Source organism: Gracilinanus agilis, chromosome 5, assembly GCF_016433145.1.
Source record: "Gracilinanus agilis isolate LMUSP501 chromosome 5, AgileGrace, whole genome shotgun sequence".
Classification (NCBI taxonomy): Eukaryota; Metazoa; Chordata; class Mammalia; order Didelphimorphia; family Didelphidae; genus Gracilinanus; species Gracilinanus agilis.
Genome location: NC_058134.1, coordinates 211002045 through 211022017, shown reverse-complemented (window position 1 = coordinate 211022017; position 19973 = coordinate 211002045). Strand labels below are relative to the sequence as shown.

Genomic DNA, 19973 nt, shown 5'->3' with positions numbered 1-19973 from the left:
AAGGAAGGAAGGAAGGAAGGAAGGAAATGAAAAAAGAAAAATTTGGAGAAAAGGAGAGGAGGAGAGGGCAAAGGAAGAGAAGAGGGGAAAGGAAAAGAGGGAGATGGAAAAGGAGAAGAAGAGAGAGAGGGAGAATCTTGAGGTTTTCAAGACATTTTATATACAGTTTCTTTTGATTGTATTCTATTCGGTCATCCATGTTGTTAGGGCTCTAGGGGCTTATATGGTACATACCTACTTCTCTTTCAATGTTACTAATTGCTTTCCCCCAACCTCTGAAGGAGGGAAGGATTCCTGACTAACTCTGCTGGGAATGTTTCTTTTGCCTGTTTGTCCATACACAGCAATGGCATTTTACTTTATCTATTTTCAAAGTATGAGAAGATTTTTCCCCATCATTAATAATTATGATATAAAGAAAAAACTCTAAGCAATGAAATGTGTTTCATGATACCTAAATAATTAAAATATTAGAAATCTCATGCTACATTGAGCCATAGAGAATGTGCAAAGAAATCACTTACTACGCTGACAAAAAATACCATGCAGGTAAGAGAAAATCCACTGGTATAACCAAGGTAACCTACAAAACAGAAGAAACATGACTTAATCAGTAAACATTGTCAATATATAGCCTACATCATCAAACTAGGAGAAGTAATGGGGATAAAAGTTTCAGTTAGAAAATGTTTACCTAAATTTTTAAGAAGAGAAAGTGGAAGGATAATCCCAACAGACACAAATATAACGAGGTAGTTGCCATTGAGGTACCATTCTCTAAAAGAGAAAAAGGAGAACAATATATAGTAGCTAAAAGTGTCAAATGGGCTGATGTAAAGCCACTAAGAGAACATAAGAACATACCCAGTATTCTCTTCAAGTCCCATGAATGTCCTGATTACTTCAGGGAGTTCATATTTAATAATAAAGAGGTAGCTTGACATTGCTAAAATGAAGGAGAAATAGTTAGGTTTCAGTGAAGGTAATATTAAAAGCATATATATGAAGTCAAAACAGGCAATGGTATTGAGGATGTATTTTCTTCTTATATACCACAATTAAGTTCTATTTCAAAATTTTAATATGACACCTTGGGTGTTTAGGATGATAATAGGAGAGCATCAGTTCTGACAGTTCTTACCAATTTAGAAAAAGATTAAGGGTCAGACCATGCCATATGATGACCAGTATAGGTAAGTTTGGAAAGATTTATCTCTAAGATCCTGGTCACCTTCTAATAGTGACAGTTTAGGTATCTCATGAGACATCATCGACTAAGGCACAGAGGAGTTGTAATTTATACTTGTAGAGAGTATATTAACTCCAATTAAACCAGAGATAATTTTCAAGTACTGAGCAGTGCCATTGCCAGCACAACAAGGATGAGGCTCTGCACTGGGATACTCATTTAAAGGAGGGGGCATGTTTCCATATTTCTTCCCCATCTCACACCTTTACTCATAGTTCTACTTAGAGCAGAAGTGTCAAACATGGTTCATAACATATCTGAATATAGCTCAAACCAGATTAAAATGTAATTGGAAAATATTCAATGAAACAAAAAACATATATACATATATAAATATTAACATAGTTTTATAAATTAATATATGACCCAAAGAGATCCAGAAACATAACACCTAGTTCTCGGCTATGCCTCAACTTTTCAGTTATGAAGTTTATTTAGTGCTAAACTTTCTTTAGATTTAGGTGATTATATTTACAATAAATAAAAAATGAAACCTTGCATTTATATTTTAGTTTTAAAATAGAAGTTGATCCAAAGCTAGGATTTTCAATTTCATTATTGTTTTTCATAGCATTTTACTGTGTACATATTTTAAGTGTAGGGAGAGGGAGGGGATGCCGAAGGGAAGGGAAGGGAAGGGAAGGGAAGGGAAGGGAGGAAAGGGAAGGAAAGGGAAGGAAAAGGAAAGGGAAACAGGGAGAAGGAGGAAGAGACAAATAAGGACTTGGTAGGGGAACAAAGAAAAGAGTGAAGGCAAGAGGACTAGAGGACACAGATTTACTTAAGATACAAAGATACTGGGGGGGAAAGAGGAAGTTATCTTTCCTTTTATAAAATACAAATCCAAAGAATTCTGCTGTGCTGATCAATTAACTGTAAATTTCCTTATATATTATACATTTTGTCATTTGCTACCTTACCTCCAATGTTCTGCATTGTAATGGAAACAAAAGCTCCAATTTTCCCAGGCCATCCAAATGCTTTTTCCCCTAATTTTTCATAAATTAATGAGCCTATATTTTAAAAAGAAAGGAAGGAAGAAAAAAAGAGCTGTTGAAACATTTTAATCATTTAAAACATTTCTATAGAAAGTCATGATAGTCTAGTGAATAGAGAGCTGGCTTTAGGATCAGGAAGTTTTCTGCCCACTTCCTGCTTCTGACAAATACTGACTGTATAAATCATTTAATATTTTCTCAGTGCCTTAGGCAAAGCTCTGAGACTCTATCTTTCAGAAAAGGTGTCCTTCTGCTTTGGCAGAGGGAGACTGATCATTAAAAGTATACCAGTGAAAGTCTGGTTCCACACCCAAAACATTTCTGTAGTGCAACTTTATGTCATTTACAAAGACTTCAAACAAAATTCTTAAGCACAAATAAATGTCACAGGACCACAGAATGATAGAGCTTATCAAAGTTAATCTAATCTAAGCTCTTTGTTTTATGGACAAAGAAACTGAGAAGCAGAGTTAATAAATAATTTGCCAGATGTCATACAGGTAAGTAAAGTAGTCTAGCAGTAACAGTAGCAGTAGGAACTAGAATTTATATAGTGTTTTAAGGTTTACAGAGTGCATTTTATTTCATATTTTTCATTTACATTTCATTTCAATTCATATTCATATTCATGTTCCTTCGCAGCAATCCTGGGAGGTAGGTGCTATTATTATTTATAAAATATAGGTTCAAACAATTCTGGATTTTACAGATGAGTAAATTGAGGCTAAGAAAGAGTTGTCTAGTGGCTTTTGTAGGGTCAGATAGCCAACAAGTGTCTGAGGCTGGACTTGAACTTGATGTGACTCCAAGTACAGTGCTCTGTCAACTCTGCCACTGATCTGTGAGAGGAGAAACAGTTAAATCTGAGTCCTCTGACTCTAAAGCCAGTCTTGTTTCCACTCTATTATAGCACCTCTCTTCATCTCAGATACCAAAAGAATACAAGAAATTCCAGTAAAAATATCAGATAGTAATTAATGCTCTCCAAACAGAGACAGCAGTTCAAAAACCAATCTTAAAACAAATTGGGGAAAATTTTTAAATTAGAAATCTTTATGTATATTATTTTACCAACAACCTTCTTAATTTCTTCTGGATCATACTTAGGCTAGCTGATTTGGCCAAGAAACTTAGAAAGTTTATAATTGTCATTAAGAAGAAAATAAGATAAAGAAATTAGCATATGTCTGGGACCAAACATTTGACTTTCAAGAGAAAATCAAAGCAGAAGTCCATGTACTATATATGTGGAATATCAACTGAATGTCATAGATAACATACCTCCTTCTTTGGCTGTCTTCAGTAAAAGATGAACTGAATAGAGGGACAGTATTGCCACAGTAAGCAGCATGATTCTAGGAGGATAATAAAGAATAGGGGGGAAAATTGCAATGAGCAAGGCAAAATCAGCCTAAATTTTATATCATAAACTCATAGCCTATAACATACATTGGAGTATTAAAGGAGGAGGATCAAGCTCAATCTTAATATACTGAATTTTGTAGAAAAAATGAATAGATAAAAGAATAGAATTTTATATTGTCATACTGAATATCTGAGTAAAATGGCTGTCCCTATTCAATCTCTAGACCAAGTTCAGACTCCACATTGGAAACAGAGTACTTTGGTAATAATGTGGAAGGCTCTTTTGGCTACGTTTTTCTTTTCTAGATCAAGACTTCTAACTGTGAATTCCACATTCACCACCATCCGTGAAAAATATGGATGCAGATACACTGCTAAAGAGACCCAAATTGTGGTACTACCTAAAGAAAGAGTGGAAGCAGAGACGTACAAGTTTAACAACCAGCTTTCTGGGGGGAAATGATGTATAGCACATTTTAAGTTTAATCTTCATGAATAACCTTTTCTCCATCACTTTCTAAAGTCTTAGACAATTAAAGCACTAATAAATTGGTCATTAATATGTGTACAGAACATGGCCTTTATGCTGTGAGAACATCACATGAATGAGAGCAAAATCAATAATTCACATTTATTATCTTTAAGGTTTTTAAGCCTCCTCAGTAGCAACTGTGATATCTTACAGCAATCTTGTGAGGTAGGTAGTTGCAAGTATTATCATACCCATTTCACAGATAAGGAAATGAAGGCTTCAGAAATAAGTTTTCATGAACAGTCCATGAATTTTCTCTCTTTTTATAACTAACCATGAGACAGTTGACTGCTTTGCAAAACTACTCAATAGAATGGAAAGGTCTTGGGATGGAGACTATACATGTCTGCTTTCTGGCTCAGATTTAGAGAAAGGAGAGACCTTAAAATTCATCTATTACAACCCTGTCATTTTCACAGAGGAGGAAACCAAAGCCCAAGAGCTTAAGTGATTTGTCTAAGAAAAGATAGGCAATAAATATCAAAGCCAAGATTTTGAACCCGGGTTTTCTGATTTCAAATCCAGAGAGATATTTCAGAATGACTTTAATATTACAAAGGCAGCCTATGTAGACTGAAATTCCCCACCCCTCCACTTATCCCTTCCCCATCTCCCCAGTTGCCTAGAATTCAGGAGCAAGATGAGTGACCAGAGGGAATGTCACTCTTTCGTTCTTTCTTTTTACTCTTTTGATGGTCTTGAAGAACAAGATGGCTATTCACATCATTTAGATAATCCAGATGTCAATAACTATAATCTTTCTGATGGGGTGGAGAACCATCAGGTCTTTCCATATTTTTCTGTCACCGAATACCAAGTTCTTCAGAGCCTTATCATTAATCCTGAAACTGCCTTCCAGACCCTGGTCAATGCCATCCAACCTGCCAAATGCATTCTAAGGACCTCTGGATCTTATCCTTCACTCCCTCCTAGCATTCTTAGGACTTCAAGGTCTTTCCATTTGCCCTGCACATGAACTCTTATATATGCATTGTCTTTCTTTTGTATTTATATCCCCAGTGATTGGATCCTATGCCTAATAAATGCTTTTCATTACTTCATTTAGCAAGCACAAAATTATTTCTATTTTGTTTTTATATCACCTTCATTTCTAAATATATCCTTCTCTTACTCTCTACCCAGAGAGTAATCCTTATAGTGAGTAATAAAAAATAAAGAAAAAGTAGTTCAACAAATCTGTAATGTCCTGCAACCACAAACTCTGAAAAGGAGGGAGAGTATTTTCTCATCTTTATTTCCAAACAAGTTTCAACATTGATTATTACAAACCTACTTTGTGCAAGGCACCACGTTGGGTTTTAAGAATTTGAAGACAAGGTCCTAGCCCTCAAAGACCACGCATTCTACTGTTTTCACTTTCGCATCATTAGATTACTTCAATTACTGAAGAATTGGTAAAAGCAATATAGTTCCTTGATATCTTGTAAATGTATGTCCTTTATCCAAAGATCATTTTTGAATTGAATAATTGAAAAAATTAATACATGTATTGGATACTTACATAAAAAGTATTATTCCAGTGTTGGCCATGGCATAAGACAGCCCTAAGATTCCACTCCCCATAATGGCATTACTGAGGTTGAAAGATGACATTCCAAAAGATGTGGTTCCAGGATGCTTGAAGAAAAAGTGAGAATTCTAATCAAACATTTGCAGAAGGCAACCCCATTTTGATTAATGGCATTCTTTTCCGTTTGCCCACAATATCTTTGCTGGTGGAAAGTCTGAGCTGACCAAGATAGAATTGCTAGGAATAAAACCATGTGATTTTTGGTAAAATGCTATATTTTATTTCATCAGGTTCTAAATATATTTTTATATATGTTTTTTGATCTAATGAAAGGAAGTATAGACTTGTAAGTATGGTTTGAAGATGTTCTAAATAAAGAAAACATGTCATATGATAATGAAGAGGGAAAGCTAGAGCTTTAAATATGCCTTCAGTTTACCTTTGGGTTACAGTAATTTTTTTTTTTTACAAAATAACTAACATTCACAAATGAATTATACAGCCATATGGTGAACAGGAAAGAAAAAACAAGCCTTTATTCCAATGAAGACCTGAATAAACAAAGAATGTGCTGATGAAAGCCTTGGAAAATTTCAGTCATATTGTTTTTCCCACAGAGATTCAGATAGACCTGACATCCTCAATTCCTGTTTTTATGTGCTTAAAAGCATGAATTAACTTACATGTTCTTCATCATAATCTTCCAAATTTTTTTTGCTTAGAAATCCATTTGTCAGAAACTTCTGGCTCTCATCATCACCATTAGCAAATTGGCTAAACACAAACATCAGGAAAAAAAAGGGGAAATTAACAAAACAATATATCAGCAAATGTTGAGTAAGTATACCTATTTAAATAAATAAAATGGAGAGAGAGGTGATAAAAAGAAGAGAGCAACTGATATTAAAGGAATGTCAAGTCATTTGGGGAGTTCAGAATAAATTTAGAACCTTCATTATTTAATTATCATCAATTCTAGGCCAAATGTTTTTAATATTATTTTTATTTATCATTTAATAATGAATCTTTAATATTATGCCCCTTATTAATTTTTGTCTGGTCTTTAGTATACTGATAAGTGAGGTAAATTAAATTTTCACTAAATTTTCAGCATAAAGAAATCATAATTTCAATTCACATAGGGATATCACATCTACTATTTACATGTAGAATGGATCTTTTCCCCCCGGTATATCACCTATCTCTTGGGGGAGCATAAATAGGACCTTCTGGGAGATAAGCCAATACTTTCCTGGTCCATAGTTGCATCATCTCTCTTAGTCAGTCCTCTTCACTATCTCTATTCATCCTTCTCAACTTCTTTCATCTCAGTTGACAGAGTTCTTAGTTACAACTCTGATTATATATTCTATCAACCTTAGATTATCACCTTTCTTTAAAGGGACAAAGAGTTCTCTGGAATCCCACCTTCTTTCAGTTTTCTCTCATACCCTGAGCCAAATTTTAATGGTTAGATTTTAGTTAATATATTTTTTGTAGCATATTGGAAAGACTGCAGGAAGGATAGTGAAGAGACTTACATTCAAATCTCATCTCTGATTCTGGCTGTGGGATGATAGGCAAGTCATTTACTTTCTCTGAATTTATTTCCTTCTAGAATCCTTTGAACTACATAGGGCAAGTGTTATAACCCCCAGAGAAACTGAGACCCGTTCAGAGAGATTATGTGAAGTGACCAATTTTTTGTAGTTTGAATCCTGAAATATTGACTTAAAATCTAGAGCTCTATTCTCTTTTTATTATTGATAGTGTTCTTTTCTCTAAGTAATTTTAAAATCTTTTATCAAGTATCTTAAATATTTGATTGGGTAAAATACTTTGACTAAGCAAGTAAAATGTTTTCACCAATATCCAATACTACTTCCTGAGGGTATCTTTGGGGTGGGCAGCTGCTTTGTGTGGATAAGTGGACAGTTGTTTTTCCCTCTGAGCTGCTCCTGAGGGGCCTACAGAGTTCTCCAGATTTAGTACAAAAAGTCTATGTTTTTCCCGCTCCAGTTAGAAATCACCCACCTGAATGGCAGCTGGCAGTCCTGGAGCAAAGATGGGGAGAAGGTACATACAAGGAGGAGTTTTGGATTTGGAATCTGTTGCTACTATAATGATACACATAATACCTCACTGTGATATGTAGGATTTTGAAGGATACGCGAGTGTAGTGTAATCTCTGGCAGAAACCATCAGGGTAAAAAGGTCTCAGATTTGTCCTGATACTGTAGTCTTAAAGACTAGCTGACCTAATTTCAGACAGACTTATTATCAGCAGGGACTTGGCCATCTTGTGATATTTTATTTTGGCTACAGTATACTCATGAAGTTGTTGAATAACATCTGGATGTGTTTTGATCTGGATCAGTAGAGAAAATGCATCTATGTGATCACAGATTTTTAAAATTTGAAAGTGTATTTCCTTTAGAATGAATACATGAAGGTCTAGGGAATGAGACTACCAAAATTAATGTTATTGTAGCTTGAGCAGATAATGGATAAATCTTCCAAATAAACCTCTGACTTCCAATGTCAATAAACATTGCTCTCTTGTTTTTATGTGCAGCCCCTGATTATACTTAATGACATACCTTTTAATAGGAGCTTTTACCGAATTTACCATCTCAATATAGCTGTCTGGGACACTTTCTCCACTACTGCTTTGGTCATCAAGTTGGATGTTGACTTTTTGCACTTCCATGGGATCCATTTGAGTCGTCAGAGTTTCCTACTCTCTAGAGTACTACTCTTCTTCACTGCAAACAATGGACTGGACCTTGAGTTTGAGTTTCTTCCACCATATATGGACTTTCTGAACACTGTTCTGCAAAGAGAACATAAAGTAATTCTTTCTACTTTCCTTGGATTCAGAAAATGAATATGAATTGCTCAGTTTGCTTATCACAATGATAAATTAAAAGAAAAGTTTCTACATATTGGAAAGGTTCGAGTATAAGTGAAGACATCCATTTGTTATTTCATTTTATATGTGAGTATTACACACAATCTCCCCCCCACCCCCACTCAAGCTATCCAAAGATTTCAACTTGTATCTGAAGATGATGATTTGATAGACACATATCTAGTTAAGTGTTAAGAGATGGGATGAGATCCACATCCAGAGAAAGAACTATGGGAGCAGAAACACAGAAGAAAAACAACTGCTTGATCGCATGGGTCGATGGGGATTATGATTGGGGATGTAGACTCCAAACGATCACCTTAGTGCAAATATCAATAATATGGAAATAGGTCTTGATCAATGACACATGTAAAACCCAGTGGAATTGCATGTTGGCTATGAGAGGGGGTTGGGAGGAGGAGAGAGAAAAACACGAATCATGTAACCATAGAAAGATTTTCTTAATAAAATAAAATTTAAAAGTAAAAAAAAAAAAAAGAAATGGGATGAGAATAGGAATTTTTTACTGCAACCCAGGCACTTTATTACTACACCTTTTGACTCTATACTTTTTTTAAAAAGCGAGAAAAAAGTAGAATTTTTGATGAAAGTTTTACTATTTACTATTATACTAGGTTTTTCCTTACTACCTCTGCTAGAGATAGTTTTTTAAAGTGACTTCACTAAGTAGGACTCCCTATTTGTTGAAAGACCTCAAGCAGCCTCCCCAAATACTTGATTTTTAACACATTCTGGAATCAGAAAACAACAGGATCTTCGGAACAGCAATCTAGAGCTTGAAGAGAATTCAAAAAATCATCTAAACCAGTGATGTCAAAGATTGCTGCAATTGCATACTGAGTTAGAAAACCACAAATTAACATTATCCATATCGTATTATATTTCTATTTATTTTGTTAAACATTTCCCAATTATAATCTAATATGGATTTGGGCATATGTAGGAAGTTTGTACTGCTTGTCTGTGTTCTAAGTCCACACACTCATTTTAAAATCAATTATTGAATATTAGCATCCTAGAATGGGAAGATGACCCTCATCAAATACTAAAACTTAGAAGGAATCTTAAAGATCATTTAGTACAACCTCCTCATTTTATGAGAAAACTAAAGCTTAAAAAGTAAAGTAATTGGTTCAAGTTAACAGCTAGTTAGTATCAGAGCTGGGACTAAAACGATTCTATATATCTAATGATATTTATTAAGTGATATTAAATATGAAACAACAATAATATGGGTATTCTTATATAATATGGGTATTCTTATATAATAAGAATAAGAATGGTAATGGGCCAACGGCGAGCTGAATGAAAACTCTAATGGAATACCATTGTGCTGTGTCTTTGGACCTATTATATTAATTTTTATTAATGATTTGAATAGAGACATAGATGCCATTCTACTCAAATTGTTATATGATACAAAACTAGAAGAAATGTATATGATGAGTGATTTAAAAAGGAAATTAAGAATGATTTTGACAAACCAGTAGATATAATGTATATAAAATGAAACTTAATCAATAAGTTTTATATTTATATTCAATAATTAAACTGCAAAAGTATGGGATGTGGGAAGTTTGTCTAGATGACAGTCCAGGTGAAAAAGATATAGAGATTTAACTCAATGTGAGTTGCTGATGCAATCACAGACTATCAATTTAAGTACAGCATGAAAAATGAAGTACTGGTACCACCATAATTTATGAGGAACGGAGTATCACATTCAGTTTCTGAGTATTTCAATTTCAGAGTATCACCTTCAATTTCTAAATATTTACCTTTAGGAAGAATATTAATGAGATGGATCTTGTACAAATAGATGATCATCTATGTTTCATTTTTGTCAGATTTCTTTTGAGTTTTTCCAATAGTTTTTAAAATAATGAATTCTTGCCCCAATACCTGGAGTCCTGAGGTTTATCAAATATTATGTTACTGTGCTCATTTTCCTTTGTATATTGTGGACCTGATCTGTTCCACTGATCAACTTCCCTATTTCATGACAACTCTGTGATATAATTTGGCTCTAGAATTGTCAGACCTCTACTCTTTCTTCTTCTTTTTTAAACGATTACCTTGATATTCTTGATCTTTAGCTCTTCTAAAAAATACTGCATTAATTTTTTCTAGCTCTATAAAGAAATGCTTATTTTGATTGGCATGGCACCAAATAAGTAAATTAATTTAGATAGTATTGGTATTTTTATTATACTGTCCTGGTTTACCCATGAGTAATTAATAACTCACTAGTCACTTAAATATACTTTTATTTGTGTGATGAGTGTTTTATGATTGTATTCATCAAATTCCTGTGTCTTGGCAGGTAGACTGTTAAATATTTTATACTACCTACCATTATTTTCAATAAATGTCTGTTTTTTCCTATTAGATTTTGTTTATGATAAACAGAAATGCTGATGATTTGTATGGGTTCTCTTTAGCTCCAACAACGATCTCAGCTTTCCAAGAACTCAGGTACCACAGCAAATAAATCCTCAGGGAGATGAAGTCAGGGAGATTAACTAGTCTTGAATGTCCACCATCCAGAACTAGATTCACTGCTCAACCTGATCATCCTTACAGGACAGATGGTTTCTTGTAGGAGACAGTCCACTTTCCTAGGCTCTTCGCTTCAGACAGTTAAGCCAAACACCTAACTGCCATCAGCCACACAGTCTCTCTCAGGAAAAGGTTCCCTTCTCTTATCACTGCTCCATACTTGGAACATTCAGCACTTGCTTGACACTTTAAAATCCTAATTTCCTCATAATAGGGTTCATCCTACAACTTTACTAAAGTTTTAAATTGCTTTGATTAGTTTTTTAGTTGGCTTTTTATGGTTTTTTAGCAAAGTGATCATATCTGCAAAAAATAATCATTTTGTTTCTTCTTTGCCTTGCCTATTTCTTTATTTCCTTTTTTTTTGTCTTATTACTATAGCCAGTACATCTGGTACAATATTAAAAAGTAATTTTGTCTGTTTTCATGTTTAATTGGGGATTTTTGAAATTGCTGTTTTTCTAGGGTTTTTTTAAAAGCCCAATTCATTAATCTACTCTTTCTCTCTTTATTGATGAAAGGCTTAAAGATATGAATTTCCCGGTAAGTACTGTTTTGGCTACATACCACATATGTTGTCTCATTATTGCAATTATATTCTTTGAGTTACTACTCATTTTTAAGCATTAGGATAGTTTCCAACTGATTTTAAATGTGTTGTCAAAGACCCTTTATTAAATGTATTTTTTCTTGCATTATGACCAGAAAAAGATGAATTTAATATTTCTTCAATTCTACATTTGCTTGTGAGTTTCTTAAATCCTAAAACATGATTCTTTTTTGTGACAGTGCCATATACCATTTAGAAATAGATATAATCCTTTCTTTTTTCATATAATAGTCTCCAGAGACCTATCATATCTAACTTTCTTAAAATTACAGTCATCCCTTAACCTCCTTTATTGTTTATTTGATGTTTAGATTTGCCTGGGTCTAAAAGAGTTAAATTGAAGTTCCTCCTTAATTTTATAATCTATTTTTGTCCTGTAACTCATTTAACTTCCAACAGGAAATCAAAAAGTGAAAAATAGTGGAATGAAAGGGGTTTGAAATTACTGGAGATTTCAAAGAAAGAAAAGCCAGTTAAAGATCTTGAACACAAAAAGACAAAGAAGATAATCATAAGAGGAGGGAGTATGACCTCCAAATCAGCTAAGATATCTATGAATAAATATTTCAAGATAAAGGAAAATGATTAACACATAATGACGGAGAGAACTCGGTAGATTACCAAAAAAATGTGGAACAACAGCAGAAAGTTGCCAAGTGGATTAAAAGTGAAATAAGAATTATGAAAACTGTATTTGTGGCCTGCACAGCAGAAATAATTGGCAGAATAGAAAAATTTAGATCCATGGTATCCAAGCTCACCTAAGAAAGAGAAATGGGAATATCTTGATTGGGAATGTGTGGACAACTTGGAAGAAGAGAAGCAAAAAACATAACATTTGAAGAAAAAAATGACTTCTATACAAACAAAACATATTGACCATGATGACAGGGTAGATAATTTCCAAAAGAATATGACAAGCCAGAAAACCAAAATATTATAAGAAGTTATATAAAATGGTTAGAATTTTTGAACCCAGAAAACATGGTGCCAATCAAAGAATCTATGGATCTCCTAAAAAAAAAAAAAGTAATGCTGCAAACTCTAAGGCATATAGTGGTTATAATGGTTTAAATAACAAACAAATCCTGCAAGTGACTAGGGAGATCTTAAAATATAAGGCAAATGAAATGCAAAGAGCATAAGACTATTCTGCACTCATCTGAACCCACAAGAAGAAATAGAATAATGTGCTACAGAGAACAAAAGAATTCAAGATGCCACCCAAAATTACACATCTTACAAATCTGTGCCTAAAACTTAATGAGAAAAAAAAAGGTGAGACCAAGAGGCATTTGATACAAACAAATGAGGGGGGGAAATTCATTAAAGAGAATGACAACAATGAGACGACATATCAAAATTTATGAGAAGCATCCCATTGAGCATGCAACTAAAAAACTAGAAAAAGAACAAATTAAATATCCCCCAATTAAACACCAAATTAGAAATTCAGAAAATCAAAGGAGGGAGTCATAAAACTAAATATAAGAAAACCATCAAACTAAAAAATAAGATTAGGAACTAGCTTTCTAATTAAAAAAACATAAAATAAAATAGATCATTGATTAGTTTTATTTTAAAAAGAAGAGAACCAAATTAATATATTTTAAATGAGAAGGGTAAATTCTTCATCAATGAAGAGAAAATTAAAGGATTTATTAGCTATTTTGTCCAACTATATGACAATAAATCTGACTAAATGAAATGGTTTAATATTTACAAAAATCTAAATTGCCTGTATTAACAAAAGAGGAAAGATAATATTTAAATGATCCCATATTGGAAAAAGAAATTGAACAAACTATCAATGAATTCCCAAAATAAAAATCCTAAGGGCCAGATGGACTCACAAGTGAATTCTCCCAAAGATTTAAAGAATAATTAATTGTCATAAGATATAAACTCTTTAGGGAAATAGTTGAAGAAAGAGTTTGACCAGATTCTTTTTATGATATAAATATGATGCTGATATCTAGACCAGGAAGGAAGAAAACAGAAAAATAAAACTATCATTCAATTTCCCTAATGAAACTTGAGACAAAAATTTCGAGTCAAATATTAATGAGGAGATTACAGACAAAATGTCACAAAAATCATATACTATGACCAGGTGGGATTTATACCAGGAATATAGGGTTGGTTGGTTAATTAGTAGGTAAAATATCAGCATAACTGGCCATACCAATAAGAAAATCCACAGAAATCATATGATTATCTTAATAGATACAGAAAAGGCTTTTGACAACTTACAATACCCATTCCTATTAAAAACAGTATAGAGCATAGGAATAAATGGAGCTTTCCTTAAAATGACAAGTAATATCTATCTAAGACCATCATCAAGCCTTATCTACAATGGGGATAAGCCCAACACCTTTCCAGTAAAATCTGGGGTGAAACAAGGATGTGCATTATCACCATTATTATTCAACATTGTACTAGAAATGCTAGCTATAGTAATAGAAGGGGGGGGGGGAAATGAAAGAATCCAAATAGGCAATGAAGAAACTAAAATATCACTCTGTGCAGATGACATGATGGTATATTTAAAGAATCCTAGATCATTAACTAAAAAACTAGTTGAAATAATTAACAACTTTAGCAAAGATACAGGATACAAAGTAAAGCACATAAATTATTAATATTTCTATGTGTTATCAACAAAGTCCAGCAGCAAGAGATAAATTCCATTTAAAATAACTCTATACAAAATAAAATACCTGGGAATCTGTCATCCAAGATAAGCCTAGGAATTATATGAACACAATTACAAAACACTTTTCACACAAATAAAGTCAGATCTAAACAACTAGAAAAATGTTAGTAGCTGATGAGTAGGCAGAGCCAATATAAATTTACCTAAATTACTTTTCTCCTCAATAAGAACTCACTATTTGACAAAAACTACTGGGGAAACTGGAAACTATTATGGCAGAAACTAAGTATAAACCAACATTTCATACCATATACCAAAATAAGATCAAAATGATTACCTGATTTAGATACAAAGGTTGATACCATAAACAAATTAGGAGAGTATAGAATAGTTTACCTGTTAAATCTATGGAGATAGGAAGAATTTATATCCAAACAAGAGAAAAAGAGAACTTACAAGATATAAAATGGATCATTTGATTGTATTAAATTTTTTAAGTTTTACACACACACACACACACACACACACACACACACACCAGCAACCAAGATTAAAATGGAAACAGAAAGCTGAGGGGGGAATTTTAAAGTCAGTTTCTTGAATAAATGTCTCATTTCTCAGATATTTAGAGAAATGAATCAAATTCATAAGAATATAAAACCATTCTTCAATTGATAAATGGCCAAAGAATATGGACAGTTTTCAGATGAAGAAATCAACACTATCTTTAGTCATACAAAAATGTTCCAAATTAATCTTAATTAGAGAAATGCAAATTAAAACAGCTCTGAGGCACCACCTCACACTTATTATATTGACTAATATGTCAGAAAAGTAAAATAATAATTATTAGAGGGATTGTGGGATAAGTGGGATGCTAATGCACTATTGGTGGAATTGTGAACTGATGGAGTCATTCTGAAGAGCAATTTGGAATTAAGTCCAAAGGGCTATAACACTGCGCATAACCTTTTATCCAGCATTACCATCATGAAGTCTGTATCCCAAAGCAATTTTTTAAAAAGGGAAAGGACCTATTTGAACAGAAATATTTATAGCAGCTCTTTTTATGGTGGCAAAGAATTGGAAATTCAGGGGGTGCCCATCATTTGGGGAATGACTGTGGTATGTGATTGTAATGGAACACCACTATGTTATAAAATGGTGAGTCTTATAAAACAGTAATCATCAAAGTAATCTGGTACTGGCTAAGAAATAGTGGTGGATACAAAGGATGATTTCAGTACAACTTGAGAAAACCTACATGAACTCATGCAAACTAAAGTGAGCAAACAAGAAAATAATGTAAATGTACACAATAAAAGCAATGTTGTAGAATGGTCAACTATGAATGGCTTAGCTATTTTTTGCACCATAACAATCCAAGACAATTTGAAAGGTTTCATGATGAAAAATACTATCTATCTCCATCTGATGCATTTTGAATGCAGATTTAATCATATTATTTTTCACTCTACTTTCACTTCACTTTCTTTTACATGGGTTTTGTTGCTGTTGTTGTTGTTTTATGTCTTCTTCCACAACATGACCAAAGTGGAAATATGTTTGGCGTAATATCATATGTATAATCTAGATGCAGTGTCAAGGAAGGAGGAAAGAGGAAGGGGAAGGAAAAAATTTGAAACTCAAAATTTTGGAAAACATGTTAAAAACTGTTATTACATATAATTGGAAAAAAGAAAATATATATTAAAAAAGAAATGGGATGGAGTTTAGAGTAGACCTACATTAAGATAAATTGAGAGACAAGGAGGTAAGTCAATGACAAGGGAAATAATAGGGAGAAGAGAGGTGGGCATTTAAGAGGAGGGGCAGAGTTTGGGAAGGAATAGTCCTAAGGAAAAACAGTTAATCATCTTCAAAGCATATCCACTGAAGCAGAATAAAATGAACAGAATGAACTGAACACATATAATTACTACTACATTTTAAAGGAAAATAACTATGAAAGACAAGAATTATGACCAAATACAGCAGCAGAAGATTGGTATTCAATCAAGCTTCCCAGCTCTTGAAAGGTGATGAACTAGAGATGCAGAATGATTATTCACAATACAATGTAGTGAACTGTTTTTCAGATTTTTATTATCCCTGAGAACTAAATTTGTAACATTATCAATGAACAGTGTCCTGAAAGACATCTTTGTGCTGTGTATTTGGAAAGTGATCAAATACCTGTTTGACTGAAAGAATACTGAGTACAATACTTCGTACCTGCCATGAAGGACTTCCTTGTTTTGGTTGTGGAAACTCATTAAGAGAGAACCTATAGAGAGTCCACTGAGACAGAAAAGCTTTTGAATGGTACAGATTAGAGGCCTCTGAGCTAAGGACCAGTTTGAGAAGCTGGCTCCATCATATTTCTTGACTTTCAAGGCTTACAACCATACAGAATGCTAAAAGTGGATTTCTCCTGAGAGATTGTTTTCCTTTCTAGTTTGAGCTGAGATCTTTTCTTACTCCCAGATGAATAGCTCACTTACATGTGGGCATTATTTGGTATAGTCTAATTTTAGAAATCTAATTTCCTTTGCTATTTTGTTTGGATAAATGGATTTACTTGCTAGTCACTCTTTGTGGTTGTCTTTTGCCTAACTAGAGTTTGGTGAGAATGGGCTAAATTGGCAATTGTAAGCTAGGGACTACTTTCTCTTCCGTAAAAGCAATCAATGAAATGCCTCTCCTAAACGCCTAAAAAGTATACCCTTATACAAGATATATTTGAAGGATGTCACATTATAATTCTGGCCCAAATACTCATCTTGGACATAGACGAAATCTTTCAACCTTGGCAGTGTTGGATTCAGTCGGCCTCATCTTTTCATCCAGATTACTGACAATGCAATCAGTGCCTTCCTCCTACTTCCCATAGAAGTTGACCTCAGATGATATATACCCATGCCACCTGTGAGCCATACATCTATTTTTATACATTTTATATTTCAACTCCTATCATTTTGGGTGCTGAAAGTTGGGAAGAGGGGCCAAGGTGGAATAGTGGTTCCTAAGATATCTCTCACTTTGCCATCTTCCCAGTATTCTTCCAACTTCTTTCCAAACTGTTAAAGTATTGTTCATATCTTCAGAAATATATAGCAGTAACATAGAAAATATATAATATAATATTTTGTTGGGGTTTTTTTTGTCATTTAAGTTATGTTTGACTTTGTGAGAAAATCCATTTAGGGTTTCTTGGCAAAGTATGGGAACAGTTGGCTATTTCCTTCTTCAGCTCCTTTTACAAATGAGACAACTGAGGCAAATCGGGTTAAGTGATTTGCATGGGGTCGGTCATATAGCTAGTAAGTGTCAGAGGGCAGATTTGAACTCATGAAGACGAGTCTCCCTGACTCGAGGACCAATGCTCTATCTACTGTGCCATCTAGTTGCCCACATAATAAAGTATAGCTAAATGTAATGTTAGCCAAATCGGTATCTCATATGTAGAATAGGACCATAGAACTTAAGATCTGGTCCAATATCCTTATTTTAAAGGGAAAACAGGACCCCAGAGGTAAAAAAACATTTGTCCACATTCAAACTCAAATTGTCTGATTTAAAATCTAGTAGTCTTTCTACAGCATTACTACTGCAATTCCTGTTTCATTATTTATCAATACAATACATTAACTCTGTATTGTTTCATACATTATTGAAATGTTGATTTCAGTAATTAATTCATCAGCAAATACCAGTCAGCAAATTTTAAAAATTAAAACTAAACAATTTGCTATGATTATCAATTAGCTTCTTTTTATTGAAAGCATCAGATTGCTTTTTTCAAATCACTGTTTTTAATAGCAACCCATTCGTTGCATTTATTTGATGTCAAAATATTAAGAAATTATTTGTTTTATATCATGTATTTATTTTGCAGTTCACATCATTCTTCAAAAGTCAAATGTTGTCCATTTTCTGTCTAATGGTAATGACTAAAAAGTAAGGTTCTTTAAAAATCACCTAAAGCTATATTTAAAGCTTAATTGTAAACACTAGAAAAAAACACCATAAAAGTCATTGTAAATAATGAAAAATATGGACAGGCAGTTTTCAGATGAAGAAATTAACACTATCTTTAGTCTAAAACCTAAAAATGTTCTAAATCAATCTTGATTAGAGAAATGCATATTAAAACAGCTCCGAGGCACCACCTCACATGTATCAGATTGTAAATAATAATCTCAAAAGAATTATCACAAAAATTCTATCTATTCATTAAATATCTATTCATTGAAAGTCCTCTTTCAGTAAGCTTAAAAAGAATAAATAAATGCCATAGGTTACTTGACTTAAACTGACCAACCAAAATATCATTGTCTTTGCTATTTTCTAGATCATTTGATTGAGACCAATACCGATTTTTATGTAAATTGATATAGAAAATCATGATGTTGAAATCACAAAAGAATCTTTTATTGAATTTATTCCATTGAAAAATGTGTATATATAATTGGTTCCCTTCCATCAATATCTGGTGTCATGTTTAAATTTTATCGATTGAGAACAGTCTAATTCAGAAGGCAAGTGAAAGCATGTAGCTTTTTCTTCAACTGATCACAAAACAGTGTGACCTTCCTTCATGGTGCAGCACTATCTTGAAATAAAATAACAAAATAGGATCTATTGAACCTATGTTTTTCTCTGTTTTCTTTAACTAAAGTGGGCTTTCAAATTGGTGGGAAGCCTCAATGGTATAATGCAAAGCGCATCCTTCTTTTAAAATATTATTTCTAACACATTATTTTAACTTGAACATTTACAATGATTAACCAGAAGCTATTTATAGCTACACATCTTATTAGTTGATCATTTCAAAGCTTTAATCTCTCCTATTGCTTAGTACATCCATTTTGTGTCCAAACCTCCGATTTATTATCTTTAAAAAAGCACAGAACAACAAGGATTTGAATGAATAAATATTAAACGTAATATCTGGTATTTTTAAAAGGGCAAAGATGTTTAAATTGTTATCCTTAAGTAGTTAACATTAGAAATGAGAAAGATAATAATATTAAGAGAATACTTACAAAACTTTTAAGAACATTCATTAAAAAAATTTTTTTTAGCTTTACCTCCAAGCCAACCATCCAATCTTCCCCTCTTTTCTTAATTGTTTGGAATGATAGACACCTGTAAAAGAGTTTACTTATATGAACCTTTGTGCAGCTAGGCAATGATTTAAAGAGTTGTGGGAGTAAACCCAACAAACCAATCACCAACACTGCTCCCCCCCTCCAACACCTCCCTTTGTCAAACTTGCGTCAGCTCTTTAAAAAAAGAAAAACAAAACAAAATTCCCCAAATCAGTTTACTGGTGTACACTTAGTTTAAACATCAGTTACACCAACTTCTATTTGCTTTCTGACTTTGGCATCAATACAAGTACACTGTGGCTGAAACTATTCCATAGCTTACTGCCATTCTATATCAGAATGATATAAATAGCTCCCAAAGAGAACCTCAAAAGGGTCCCTTTTAAAAGAGTTTTCATACAAGAGTCAACAAAACAGATTATTT

At 33.2% G+C, this 19973-nt stretch overlaps 1 protein-coding gene across 1 annotated transcript in view; it reads right to left on the bottom strand.

The window, feature by feature from the left end:
- The window catches only part of SLC38A4 (solute carrier family 38 member 4), a 22353-nt gene extending 2590 nt beyond the window's left edge, over window positions 1-19763 (bottom strand). The window contains exons 1-9 of the mRNA XM_044678467.1: window positions 19529-19763; window positions 8276-8508; window positions 6359-6449; window positions 5667-5782; window positions 3529-3602; window positions 2170-2262; window positions 865-946; window positions 695-777; window positions 525-583 (exon numbers count right to left, since the gene is read on the bottom strand). Of these exons, the coding sequence (XP_044534402.1) occupies window positions 525-583; window positions 695-777; window positions 865-946; window positions 2170-2262; window positions 3529-3602; window positions 5667-5782; window positions 6359-6449; window positions 8276-8394 (717 nt within the window). The 5' untranslated portion in view covers window positions 8395-8508; window positions 19529-19763. The remainder of the gene's footprint in view (window positions 1-524; window positions 584-694; window positions 778-864; window positions 947-2169; window positions 2263-3528; window positions 3603-5666; window positions 5783-6358; window positions 6450-8275; window positions 8509-19528) is intronic.
- Between the last annotated feature and the right edge of the window lie 210 nt (window positions 19764-19973).